This window comes from Nerophis ophidion, linkage group LG09 (genome assembly GCF_033978795.1).
Source record: "Nerophis ophidion isolate RoL-2023_Sa linkage group LG09, RoL_Noph_v1.0, whole genome shotgun sequence".
Taxonomy (NCBI): domain Eukaryota; kingdom Metazoa; phylum Chordata; class Actinopteri; order Syngnathiformes; family Syngnathidae; genus Nerophis; species Nerophis ophidion.
Window position 1 is genome coordinate 47,078,011 of NC_084619.1, and position 14,605 is coordinate 47,092,615.

A 14,605-nucleotide genomic window follows, 5' to 3' on the forward strand; every position below is an offset into this window, starting at 1 on the left:
TCTGCCTTCCACCCGATTGGAGCTGAGATAGGCACCAGCGCCCCCCGCGCCCCAAAAGGGAATAAGCGGTAGAAATGGATGGATGGAAGACAAAAAAATGCAATCTGAAGAATAAATGTAAACAATTTCCCTAACAATAATGATTTAACTCCTACAAATGTAGTGGAAGTGACATGGAGGAACAATTGGGGGAATACATGAGCCATCCATCCATCCATTCCTACCACATTCTCTAAATTCTCTCTCCATTAACTAAATGTCTGTGGAAGTATTGGTGATGAAAACTTCTTCCATCATCTCTTAGGAATGTGAAGTCTTGATAAGGTCCTCGGCTAAGTAATTCAGTTCTTAATGTACTGGTTAAATGGCGTGGCCAGTCAGAAGGATCAACGGGTGCAGCTTTGGTAGATTCACATGCATCTGTTGAAGCTGGGGATGTTTTCTTCAGGTTGTTGGATTCTAAGATTGAGTCTACTGCTACTGCTTTATCATTCTATAGGAAAGTTAATAACACAATAAGAACTTTGAATGTAGATGTAATAATATTGATTATTTTGGTTGAATTACAAGATCAACATTTTCAACTTTGACCGTTTTGAGTGTTCACTATCCCCTGTTAATATACTGAGTGTATATATAATGGTATACTCTAATTATATAGCAAAGTATATATAATATGGGCTTCACGATGGAAGAGGGGTTAGTGCGTCTGCCTCACAATACGAAGGTCCTGAGTAGTCTGGGATTCAATCCTGGGCTCGGGATCTTTCTGTGTGGAGTTTGCATGTTCTCCCCATGAATGCGTGGGTTCCCTCCGGGTACTCCGGCTTCCTCCCACCTCTAAAGACATGCACCTGGGGATAGGTTGATTGTCAACACTAAAATTGGCCCTAGTGTGTGAATGTTGTCTGTCTATCTGTGTTGGCCCTGTGATGAGGTGGCGACTTGTCCAGGGTGTACCCGGCCTTCCGCCCGATTGTAGCTGAGATAGGCGTCAGCGCCCCCCGCCACCCCACAAGGGAATAAGCAGTAAAAAATAGATGGATGGAGTATATATATAATATACATATATGAGTATAATAAAATGCCATTTTGCAACACATAATAAATGTATCATGGCATAAACTAGTCCTTTTTCCAGTAATGGAGTTATAGTAACTATACTTACCTATTGCTAGGTAACAGATAACAGCACTGGAAGCTACTTTAGTATGTGGATGCAAGCAAATATACATTATTAATAGCCGTTATTTTCTCTTGCAGAATGTTACTAGTAATAAATAACTTTAATTGTTCATTTCAATGCAGCCAAAGCAAGACAACTATTTCAGATTATTAAACTAAGGTGTCCTGGAATTATTTAAAAAGTATTGTGGCAAAAATTGGTCTGATATTGATTTAGATGTATTACCGTTGAACATCCATCCATCCATTTCTACCGCTTGTCCCTTTCGAGGTTGCAGGGAGTGCTGGAGCCTATCTCAGTTACATTCTGGTGGTAGGCGGGGTACACGCTGGGCAAGTCGCCACCTCATTGCAGGGCCAACACCGAAACAGACAACATTCACACTCACATTAACACACTAGGGCCAATTTAGTGTTGCCACTCAACCTATCAGTCAATCAATCAATCAATCAATGTTTACGTATATAGCCCTAAATCACTAGTGTCTCAAAGGGTTGCACAAACCACAACACAAACCACAAGGTGGGAGGAAGCCAGAGTACGCAGAGGGAACCCACGTATGTATATAGTTGAAAACGGATTGTTACTACAGTCTTTTACAAATAACGAACACTCACATGCATCTACATGTTGAGTCTGTCTCTTACCAGAAAATGTGCTGCTCCTGCTTGCAGTATGAATAGATGCTGTAGTGTCAAATACTAATTGGCACAAATGTCATCTCTGCATGCATTGTAACTTTAAAGTACTTTTTCTGAAATTATACAAATATTACATTCATATTGTAATTGGTGATAAATTAAACATAGAAAATGGAAAGAAAGTGTCTTGCAATCATATTACAGAACTGAAAAATGTACATGTTTCTTCACAGTTTCAGGTGAACACAGTGCCTGTGTTTTCTCCTCCTCCTTTCTTCGCTTTATAGCCAGCTCCGTAAAACTTTGATACCCACCTTTTCATCCTAAAAGATTATCAGTCAGATAAAATTTCTCTAATTGCCTTCTTCAATCGCGATGTTTCATGACAACGCCCTCCACAGGCAGTAGCAGAAGTAGATCAGTCAGGTTCATGGTGCAAATAGCAGCACGTCCTAGGTCATAGTTTTAATATTTTTTTTATTGCTAATATAAGCTATGTTTTGTTAGTACCTGTTGTTGTATTTGCGACAGACGACTGCTGCTGCCTGGTATGAGGTCAGTGCAATTAAAAAAATGTGACATTTAAAATTATAGCATGCTGTTAAAATGTTTTCGCATAGTGTTTGTATGTCCTTCTCTTGATGAAATAGCAGCCTTGCAATTATTAAAAGTAGCGCTGTTGCAATCTCTTGTAAAAAGACTTTCTGCCACCATGGGGGTCATGTTACTTTTCATTACGTCATTACTGCGCATGTTGCGTAATGACGTCATCCCTGCTCACAACAATTATAAAGTAATCCATCCATCCATCTTCTTCCGCTTATCCGAGGTCGGGTCGCGGGGGCAGCAGCCTAAGCAGGGAAGCCCAGACTTCCCTCTCCCCAGCCACTTCGTCCAGCTCTTCCCGGGGGATCCCGAGGCTTTTCCAGGCTTGCCGGGAGAGATAGCCTTCCCAACGTGTCCTGGGTCTTCCCCGTGGCCTCCTACCGCTCGGATGTGCCTGTAACACCTCCCTTGGGAGGCGTTCGGGAGGCATCCTGACCAGATGTCCGAACCAGCTCATCTGGCTCCTCTCGATGTGGAGGAGCAGCAGCTTTACTTTGAGTTCCTCCTGGATGACAGAGCTACTCACCCTAGCTCTAAGGGAGAGCCCCACTACCCGGCAGAGGAAACTCATTCCGGCCGCTTGTACCCGTGATCTTATCCTTTCGGTCATGACCCAAAGCTCGTGACCATAGGTGAGGATGGGAACGTAGATCGACCGGTAAATTGAGAGCTTTGCCTTCCAGCTCAGCTCCTTCTTCACCACAACGGATCGATACAGTGTCCGCATTACTGAAGACGCCGTACCGATCCGCCTGTCGATCTCACGATCCACTCTTCCCTCACTTGTGAACAAGACTCCGAGGTACTTGAACTCCTCCACTTGTGTCAAGATGTCCTCCCAAACCCGGATATGGCACTCCACCCTTTTCCGGGCGAGAACCATGGACTCGGACTTGGAGGTGTTTATTCTCATCCCAGCCGCTTCACACTCGGCTGCGAACCGATCCAGTGAGAGCTGAAGATCTTGGCCAGATGAAGCCATCAGCCACCAAACCAGATACCCTCAACGCCCTGACTGCTTCTGTCCATAAAAGTTATGAACAAAGGGCAGCCTTGGGGGAGTCCAACCCTTACTGGAAACGAGTCCGACTTACAAGATGTGGATCAAGCTCTGACACTGATTATACAGGGAGCGAACCGCCACAATAAGACAGTCCATTACTCCATACTCTCTGAGCTCTCCCCACAGGACTTCCCGGGGTACACGGTCGAATGCCTGTTCCAAGTCCACAAAGCACATGTAGACTGGTTGGGCAAACTCCCATGCACCCTCAAGGACCCTGTCGAGAGTATACAGCTGGTCCGCAGTTCCACGACCAGGTCGAAAACCACACTGTTCCTCCTGAATCTGAGGTTCGACTATCCGGCGTAGCCTCCTCTCCACTACACCTGAATAGACCTTACCGGGAAGGCTAAGGAATGTGATCCCACGATAGTTGGAACACACAATCCAGTTCCCCTTCTTAAAGAAAGGAACCACCACCCCGGTCTGCCAATCTAGAGGTACCGCCCCCGATGTCCACCCGATGTTGCAGAGTCTTGTCAACCAAGACTGCCCCACAGCATCCAGCGCATTAAGGAACTCCGGGCGGATCTCATCCACCCCTGGGGCCTTGCCACAGAGGAGCTTTTTAACTACCTCAGCAACCTCAGCCCCAGAAATAAGAGAGCCCACCATAGATTCCCCAGGCACTGCTTCCTCATAGGAAGACGTGCTGGTAGGATCGAGGAGGTCTTCGAAGTATTCCCTCCACCGATCCACAACATCTACAGTCGAGGTCAGCAGAATACCATTCCCACCATACACGGACGGTGTTGACACTGCACTGCTTCCCTTTCCTGAGGCTGCGGACGGTGGTCCAGAATCACTTCAAAGCTGTCCGGAAGTCGTTTTCCATGGCTTCCCCGAACTCCTCCTATGTCGGAGTTTTTGCCACTGCGACCGCTGAAGCCGCACACAGCTTGGCCTGTCGGTACCTGTCTGCTTCCTCCGAAGTCCTATGAGCCAAAAGAGCCAGATAGGACTCTTTCTTCAGCTTGACGGCATCAACCACCTTGCGAACACAGCTCCAATTGGCCGCCTCGACAATAGAGGTACGGAACATCGTCCATTCGGACTCAATGTCCAGCGCCTCCCTAGTGACATGTTCAAAGTTCTTCCGGAGGTGGGAATTGAAACTCTCTCTGACAGGAGACTCTGCCAGGCGTTCCCAGCAAACCCTTACAATGCGTTTGGGCCTGCCAGGTTTGTCCGGCATCCTCCCCCACCATCGCAGCCAACTCACCACCAGGTGGTGATCGGTAGAAAGCTCCGCCCCTCTCTTCACCTGAGTGTCCAAAACATGAGACCGCAAATCCGATCACACAACTACAAAGTCGATCATGGAACTGCGGCCGAGGGTGTCCTTGTGCCAAATGCACATAAGAACACCCTTATGTTTGAACACGGTGTTCGTTTTGGACAATCTGTGACGAGCACAAAAGTCATATGAATAAAACACCACTCGGGTTCAGATCCGGGCGGCCTTTCTTCCCAATCACGTTTCTCCAGGTTTCACTGTCGTTGCCAGCAAGAGCATTGAAGTCCCCCGAGTACTCCCTCGAGTGAATCCAAAAAGGGTGGGTACTCTGAGCTGCTCCTTGGCGCGTAGGCGCAAACAGCAGTCAGGACCCGTACCACCAACCGAAGGGAAGCTACCCTCTCGTCCACTTGGTTGAACTCTATCGTGCAGGCCTTGAGCCGGGGGGGGAACAAAAATTGCCACCCCAGCCCGTCGCCTCTCACTGGCGGTAACACCAGAGTGGAAGAGAGTCCAGCCCCTCTCAAGAGAACTGGTTCCAGAGCCCTTGCTGTGCGTCGAAGTGAGTCCGACTATATCTAGCCGGAACCTTACCACTTTGTGCACTATCTCAGGCTCCTTCCCCCCCAACGAGGTGACGTTCCACGTCCCAAGGGCTAGCTTATGTAGCCGAGGATCGTAGCGCCAATTGCCCTGCCTTCGGCTTCCACCCAGCTCACACTGCACCCGACCTCTATGGCCCCTGCTATGGGTGGTGAGCCTAATGGAGGGGGGACCCACGTTGCCTCTCGGAGCTGTGCCACCAGGCGCTTGCTATCGTGCCCCACCTCCAGGCCTGGCTCCAGAGGGGGGCCCCGTTGACCCGTGTCCGGGCGAGGGAAATCTGGGTCCTTTTTTTTTTAAATTTTTAATAGAGGTCTTCGAGCTGCTCTCTGTTTGATCCTTCACCTAGGACCAGTTTGCCTTGGGACACCCTACCAGGGGGCATAGAAGCACCCGGATAACACAGCTCCTAGGATCATTGGGAGACGCAAACTCCTCTACGCGTTAAGGTGGCAGCTCAAAGAGGAGTATAAGGTAATCGTTTAAAAAAATGGAAAGTGATTCCACGGAATGGATGTACTTCGAACCAGTTCTGAACAAGAACCGGTTTTGATTCTAAAGGTCCCTGTACAATCATTAACTTTTTCCGCATTTTGTTACATAACAGTCTTATTCTAAAATGGAATCAATTCAATGTTGTTCTCAAAATACTATTCCTTGCGGCATCCATTGCATCGGTCGCCCTTCAAAAAACTTGTGAAGTGAATTATATAGCGCTTTTCTCAAGTGACTTAAAGCACTTTACATAGTGAAACCCATTATCTATGTTACATTTAAACCAGTGTGGGTGGCACTTTGAGCAGGTGGGTAAAGTATCTTGCCCAAGGACACAACAGCAGGATGGCGGAAGTGGGGATTGAACCTGGAACCCTCAATTAATGGCACGGCCGCTCCACTATAAGCGGACTATACAAAAAATACATCTGACGTCTTGCCCTTCATAATGATTGTAAACAAATATTTTTAAAAAGTGCAGTTCCCCTTTAAAGTCTCAACATAAGAAAATTACTTTTTTACCAATGTCAGTAACATTTGATTTGATCCAGTCTTTTCTCTTCTCAAGTTTTTCAAAAATTGACTTAGGTGATCAATATATATAAGTGTGTGTGTGTGTGTGTGTGTGTGTGTGTGTGTGTGTGTGTGTGTGTGTGTGTGTGTTTACTAAATGGGGACGTCGCTCTGTTTCCAAAGTCACCTTTAGGGGACCTTTGACGGTATGGGGACAAAAAACAAGGTCCCCGAAAGGGAAACCTTTATAAATATTAGTCAGATCCATTCTGAAGATGCCCAAGTGATTTTTAAGCTCTGGCCCATAAAACATGTTTGCTGGTTAGTTTGACTGTGAGACATTTGCACAGCAGCCCCCTGTAACTGGTACTGCACTCGCTGTTCTGCTCATATCCCTCCCGTGATTAGTTAACACTTCCACCTGGTCCCCATAACGAAGGAGATGTCGGCTGATGGGACATGAAAATAGGCTGTTTAAACCAAAAGCTAAGCACACTTTTCTTATAAATGGAGGTTTTTGACTATCATTTTTACAAGAGCAAATTGTTCATAACCAAGTTAAGCCAAAAAATTAGGTAAAGTAGTTACGTCTTGTGAGTTAGCATAGCATACGATAACTAATTTGACCTGATTCGCTGGAGAAGTTAAGCTAAGTATAGGTTGGAAAATGAGCATGTTTTAATCCATATATATTGATATATTTTACTACAAAGAGTTAAGGATGTATTTTTGGGGGGGCACCTTAGCGAACCTTTTCCAACAGGTGCATTTATTTAAGAACATCAGCCTTGCTCCTAGAAACCTTTTGAATCACTTTGTGTTACTTTTGTTTGTCATTTGGATTGGAACTTATATATTTTACTACAAAGAGTTAAGGATGTATTTTTTGGGGGGCACCATAGAGAAAACTTAACCAACAGGTGCATTGAATTAAGAACATTAGCCTTGCTCCTGGAAACCTTTTGAATCATTTTCTGTTGCTGTTTTTTTTTTTTCATTTGGACTGGTTTATAGTCAAAGTAGCTCTAATTTAAAGGCTTACTGATATGAGATTTTCTTATTTTAACGTGGATAGCATGTTCATTCTATGTGTCATACTTGATCATTTCGCGATATTGCCATATTTTTGCTGAAAGGATTTAGTAGATAACATCAACAATAAAGTTCGCAACTTTTGGTCGCTAATAAAAAAGCCTTGCCTGTACCGGAAGTAGCAGACGATGTGCGCGTGACGTCACAGGTTGTAGGGCTCCTCACATCCTCACATTATTTACAATCATAGCCAGCAGCAGCTAGAGCTATTCGGACCGAGAAAGCGACAATTTCCCCATTAATTTGGGCGAGGTTGAAAGATTTGTGGATGAGGAAATTTAGAGTGAAGGACTAGAAGAAAAAAAAAGGCGATTGCAGTGGGAGCGATTCAGATGTTTTTAGACACATTTACTAGTATAATTCTGGGAAATCCCTTATCTGCCTATTGTGTTGCTAGTGTTTTAGTGAGCTAAATAGTACCTGAAAGTCCGAGGGGTCTGGCCACGGGTGTGTTGACGCCAGACTGTCTGAGGGAAGTCACGGCATCTGCAGCAGGACAGAAGCTCCGCTGATCTCTGGTAAGAGCCGACTTATTACCACAATTTCATCACCGAAAACTGCTGGTTGACATGTAATCGGGATCCATGTTCACTTGACCATTCTGATCCATAGAAAAGGTTCACCTCCGGGAATTTTAAACAAGGAAACACCGTGTGTTTGTGTGGCTAAAGGCTAAAAGCTTTCCACCTCCATCTTTCTACTTTGACTTCTCCATTATTAATTGGACAAATTGCAAAAGATTCAGCAACACAGATGTCCAGAATACTGTTTAATTATGCGACTAAACCAGACTACTTATAGCTTCGATCGGGCTGGAAAATAATGTCCGCTACAACCCGAGATGTCAAACGCACGCGTCATCATACGAGTCATTAAACCCGCGACGTTTTCAACACGACACTTCGCGGGAAATTTAAAATTGCAATTTAGTAAACTAAAAAGGCCGTATTTGCATGTGTTGCAATGTTAATATTTCATCATTGATATATAAACTATCAGACTGCGTGGTCGGTAGTAGTGGGTTTCAGTAGGCCTTTAATTAAGAAGATCAGCCTTGCTCCTAGAAACCTTTTGAATCACTTTGTGTTGCTTTTTTTTGTCATTTGGACTGGAACTTATATATTTTACTACAAAGAGTTAAGGATGTATTTTTTGAGGAGCACCTTAGAGAAAGCTTAACCAACAGGTGCATTTAATTAAGAATATTAGCCTTGCTCCTAGAAACCTTTTGAATCATTTTCTGTTGCTTTTTTTTTTCATTTGGACTGGTTTATAGTCAAAGTAGCTCTAATTTAATGCTAATTGGTTGTCTATAGCAGTGGTCCCCAACCACCGGGCCGCAGAATAATTTTTTATAAATTTTTGTTAAAAAAATAAATAAAAAAATATTATTATTATTATTTTTTTTAATTATTAAATCAACATAATAAACACAATATACACTTACAATTAGTGCACCAACCACAAAAACCTCCCTTTTTCATGACAAAGAAAGAAAAAAAAAATTGGATTCTCCCCCCCCGGGCCGCGGGACAAATTATTAAGCGTTAACCGGTCCGCGGATACAAAAAGGTTGGGGACCACTGGTCTATAGGGACTTCTAAGAAGTGATTTGTATATGTATGATGGACATTGGAGATTTAGGATATTTAAAAACCTCACATTGATTTTGTTTCACACATTTTAGATGAAAGACAGATGTCCTGGCTCAACAAGTCGTCCAGCGTGTGACAGCACAACAGTAGACCACATGGACTTGGACATAAACAGCATAACACCTGATGTCACTGTAACAGAGGAACCCTGCTCAAGTCTGGAAACAATTGACACCGTAGTTGTTTGTGCTCCCCTCAAAAAACATGGAAAAAGAGTTTACAACAAAAGACATTATTGCTTGTATTGCAGTAAACCTTATGCCAAGATGGCAAGGCATCTAGAAAGTGCACACAAAAACCGATTGGAAGTAGCCACAGCTCTTAGCTTTCCAACGAGTTCCATAGAGAGAAGGAAACAGCTTGAGTATATTCGCAATAAAGGGAACTATGTTCACAATGCTGCTATTATGGAGTCAGGAAAGGGTGAACTAGTGCCATTCAAACGACCATCTAAAGAAGCTAAAGGAAATGATTTTATGCACTGTGCATATTGTCAAGGACTGTTTACCAGAAAGGTACTGTGGAGACACATGCAAAGTTGTTGCCTCAAACGTGCATCAGTCACCCGAAAACCAGGAAGGAACCGGGTCCAGTCCATGTGCACATATACTGGGCCTGTGCCTTCAAGTATATCTAAACAACTGTGGAGACTAACAAATGCCATGATTCCTGATCCAATCACAGAAATAATAAAAGATGACCAAGTCATCACAGATGTTGGGCAGCACCTGTTGAACAAAAGGGGTATGTCAGCAAAAAATCAACAATGTGTCAGAGAGAATATGCGGGAATTAGGAAGACTGATTCATAATGCCAGAAGAGGAACTACCTTGAAAAAAATTGAGGATTTTGTGAATCCTAAGAACTACTTGGAGATGGTCAAAACTGTCAAATGTACTTGTGGCAATGATAGTGACGCTAACAAATTCTGGATTCCATCACTCGCAGATAATCTTGGGAATTCCCTGGTTAAAGTCAGCAAACTCTGTAAAGCACACGGTTTGATAATGAATAATGGAGAGCTGGTAAGGAATGCCACTCAGTTTCAAGATGTCCATCGTGAGAAGTGGAACGAGTTGATCTCTGCAACAGCCCTGAGGAATATAGCCGAAGAAAAGTGGAATGCACCACAACTTTTGCCCTTAGCTGAGGATGTTCAAAAAATGCATCAATTTCTCAGTCAAATGCATGATGAGTGCAGCAGTGCGCTATCTGAAAATTCTTCAACAAAGGCCTGGTCAGACCTGACAAAAGTATGTTTGACACAGATCATCCTCTTTAACAGACGAAGACAAGGAGAGGTAGCAGCCATGCCCTTGTTGGCTTTTTTATCAAGAGACACAACTGATACTCATGAAGATGTTGACTGGGCGCTCTCTGAAGTGGAAAAAAAACTGTACAGACATTTTTCAAGGATTGTCATCAGGGGAAAACAAGGCAGACCTGTTCCTATTCTCTTGACTCCAAAAATGGTGTGTGCATTAGAACTTCTCGTTAAGTACAGGGAATCTTGTGGGGTTCTCAAAGACAACAGTTACCTTTTTGCAAGACCCAGAGCGATGACGCATTTCCGTGGCTCTGACTGCATACGAGACTATGCAAAAGCATGTCATGCAAAGTGTCCTGTGTCACTTACATCCACAAAACTACGAAAACATGCTGCCACCCTTTCAACTGTGCTAAATATGACAGACACAGAGATGGACCAGCTGGCCAACTTTCTTGGCCATGATATTAGAACCCATCGCAAGTTCTATAGACTCCCTGAAAAGACACTGCAGCTGGAAAAAATCAGCAAAGTTTTGATGGCACTCGAGCAAGGTCGATTATCAGAGTTCCATGGTAATAACTTAGATGAAATCACAATTGGTGGAAATGGTATGTTGTCATCTTTGTTGTTTCCTTTGTCAATATTTTTTTCCATCCTTTTGTTTGGTTTGAACTCAATTATAAGCTTAACATGGTATGTCTCTCACAGAAAGTGGTGTGGAAACTGAAGAAGATCTAACCATAGAGGACAAAAACTGTTCATTTCCTGATAGTGGTATGCAATGTCAATACTCATTTTTGTGGTTTATTAAATGTGGCCTACGGTAAGCATGATACTGACTGTTTATTACATTGAACCCACAGAAGATGGGGCCTTTCCAACCACTGAGGAGGAAGCAATCCCACCCTCCACGAGACTGACACAACTTTCAAAAGAAGGGGAGGTATCATCAGGAGATCGTGCAGTGAGACATTCTTCCAAAGGTAAGCTATATACATGCTGTTTTTTTAGTCAAGTTTTATCAGTCTTTGTTTTCTCACAAAATAATGCAAATACATATGTATGCATTGTTTTCTGTGGGTTAGAGACATTATAGCAAAAAAATGTATAATTTAATTTATTAATCTTCTTTTCTTTCTTTTATTTTCATACATATATTTTGTATGTTCACTATGACACTATGGTAAGCATGACACTGAATGTGTATAACTTAATTTCTTAACCTTCTTTTATTTCTTTTATCTTCATACACATATTTTGTATGGTCAGCATGACACTGAATGTTTATTACATTGAACCCACAGAAGAGAGTGCCTTTCCAACCACTGAGGAGGAAGAAATCCTTCCCCCCAATAGACTGACACAACTTTCAAAAGAATGGGAGGTATCATCAGGAGATCGTGCAGTGAGACATTCTTCCAAAGGTAAACTATATACAGTACATAAACAGTTTTTTTAGTCAAGTTTTATCAGTCTTTGTTTTCTCACAAATAATGCAAAGGCATATATATGTATGCATTGTACTCTGTGGGTTAGAGACATTACAGCAAACAAATGTATAACTTAATTTCTTAATCTTCTTTTCTTTCTTTTATACTCATACACATATTTTGTATGGTCACTTGCAAAGCTGCCCAGAAAAGGCGACCCTGGACACAGAAAGAGGTGAAGGCTGTCGAGAAGCACATGAAGCGATTCATCCCTTCTGGTATTGTACCAGGAAAGAGTGACTGTTTAAAATGTTTGAGGGCGGAACCGGAAGCTCTCCAAAACCGTGAATGGCAAGCATTGAAGTTCTATGTGTACAACCGCATTACGGCCTACAAAAGGAGATTGCAGGTAAAAGAGTAGATTAAGAGAGTAGTAGAACATTTTTTTATGTTCTTTATGTTCAATATTGTTAAAAAAAAAAAGTAAAAATAAAAGTTTAAATGAGTTTGTATTCTATTTCTGTGGTCAAAGGTAAGATAAGATAATCATTTATTGCTTCTACAACAGGGAAATTTGGGTTACTTTGTTTACGTGTTTCACATATTGGTAAAAGAGAAAATTAATTTTCTTGAAAAGTGAAACATGTTATCCTGGCACTAATAGTGCTGTAGTTCTGTTTGGTATACATCCTTAGTTAAAACTAATATATTTATTTCCTTGTCCCCACAAGTGATGATGAAAAACTTGGTCTTCATTCCAAATGATAACGTGTGTGTACAACTGATTAATATATTTTTGCTTTTTTCATGACATATTTCAATGGTTAGGATAATATGGTGAGTTGTTATCAATAGCAACTGACATGTATTTTTATCACTTTGTAGTTCAGGTTCTTCATCACATACACCGCTACCCATCCTCCGTTTTTATTGGTACCGTTGATGTAATTAAGTTCATATCCTTCCAGATGGCTATTCCTTTTTTATCATCAATCCATGTTTCTATGACAGCAATCAATTGTTCCAAAAAAGACTTGATGTTGTTATAATTTGCATACAAGCTCTTGCCATTGAAATGAATAACTGACAATATAATGTTGCTATTATATTGTTCATATGTATGATAAAAACAATTGTTACCGATGTGGGAGAAAAAATTGTATCTGGAGATATCCATCCATCCATTTTCTACGATATATCTTCTCCAAATCCTGGCGTTTTTGGTCTTTGTTGCAGATATTTTTCAGTTCCATATTTTCTTGTTCACCAATCTTCAATGTTGTTAGACTGCATGTATGTGGATGCGCTCCTGAATCCAGGTCTTCTTGTATAGTGGTCCCTTGGAACATAGTAGTGTTGGTGTTGAAGGTTTGTTTTCCATCAGACTCCATTATCATCGTCGTTGTCGAACCAGTGTCAACTTTAATATTTGTCCAGGTCCCTAATGTCTTTTGACAACAAGTATTCTTGCTCCTGGACCGCCATTCAGCTTGATATAGATTTTACAGTTGGCGCTCCAAATTCCCTGAATTCTTCCCTGCGTTCTCAAGTAATATCAAAACTATCACAACAGGAAGATGTGGCAGTGTTTGAAGATGTTTCGACCAGCACGACATCGTTTTTGGCGACAGGCCTCCCTGGGCTGCTTAGTACAAGTACAATGTTCGCCAGAAGCTACAAGTCAAACAAACACAAGAACAACACAAGTCGGACCTCCCTATATTCCCGTAAGTTGTATTTGCTTGATTTAATAATGTTCTCTGTATAGTTTTGGCGTAAAGGCGCAAGTCTTTTGTTAACTATAGGAAGCTAATTTTTTTTAATTGAATGAATGTAAGCATTGCCACCCTTGACTTTCCAATCAGTGTTATCAGAATAGTTTCATTGTGAACATACAATCACGTAAGAAATAACAGTTATATAGTCCACTATCTACTGTTTTTAGAAGTCGTTGACATTCTATTTCAATATTGTTTGTACTGTATATTTTGTGGCAGGAACTTAAGCACAGGTGATGAAGAGATTGACTATGATCCTCCTCTTTACTACAAACTCACATCAACAGTCCACTAAACACCTAACAGACCTGAAAAGTAGGTTAAAACAATGTCTTGAAGTGTATCACTATATTGCTGCTAGCTGCACTAAAGGAAATACCTTATGTGTTATTTTAATAACATCTTTTTGTATATAGCAAAAATTTCCTAATAAAAACCTACAGTAATTGTTGGAGGAAGAAGACTGGACACAAATGGGCAGGAAATCAGGTGATGTCGAAAAGGGTGAAGCCTGAAACAGCAGCCATATATCATTTGTCCTCAGGCCTGTTGCCACAATTTAGAAACATACTGTATTACTATATTAATGATGCCTGTCCTTGGGCATGTCATGCTGGAGAAACCCACTACTACTACTACTACTTCTAATATCAATAAAGATAATCCATCCATTTCTACCGCTTGTTCCTTATGGGGATGCGGAAGGGGGGGGGGGGGGGGGGGGGGTGCTGATAATAATAATTATAAGGGTATTATTATGTCATTATGAGGAAACATAAACTGTAATAATAGTAATAATAATTTATGCCCTAAAACACGTTGTGATGGGGCAGCACGGTGTTACAGGGGTTAGTGCATGTGCTTCACAGTACAAAGGTCCTGGGTTCGGTCTTCGGGCTTCGATCCTCAGTTTGCATGCTCTCCTAGTGACTGCATTGGTACTCCAGCTTCCTCCCACCTCCAAAGACACGCACTTGGGAATAGGTTGATTGGCAACATCAAAAAACACTACAAAACTAGTGTGTGAATGTGAGTG

At 42.2% G+C, this 14,605-nt stretch overlaps 1 protein-coding gene across 4 annotated transcripts in view; it reads left to right on the plus strand.

Annotated features, from left to right (window-relative positions):
* Positions 1 to 12,293, plus strand: part of si:ch211-195b21.5 (uncharacterized) — a 48,639-nt gene extending 36,346 nt beyond the window's left edge. For 2 of the 4 annotated variants that reach the window (XM_061911076.1, XM_061911077.1), the window contains 5 exons: positions 9,124 to 10,969; positions 11,070 to 11,135; positions 11,225 to 11,344; positions 11,666 to 11,785; positions 11,992 to 12,293. In XM_061911076.1, coding sequence (XP_061767060.1) covers positions 9,124 to 10,969; positions 11,070 to 11,135; positions 11,225 to 11,344; positions 11,666 to 11,785; positions 11,992 to 12,212 — 2,373 coding nt within the window. In that variant the 3' untranslated portion in view covers positions 12,213 to 12,293. Of the gene's footprint in view, positions 1 to 5,626; positions 5,811 to 7,354; positions 7,955 to 9,123; positions 10,970 to 11,069; positions 11,136 to 11,224; positions 11,345 to 11,665; positions 11,786 to 11,991 lie in introns of those variants that run through there. The other 2 variants (XM_061911078.1, XM_061911079.1) reach the window with 2 other exon arrangements.
* The last annotated feature ends 2,312 nt before the right edge of the window (positions 12,294 to 14,605 follow it).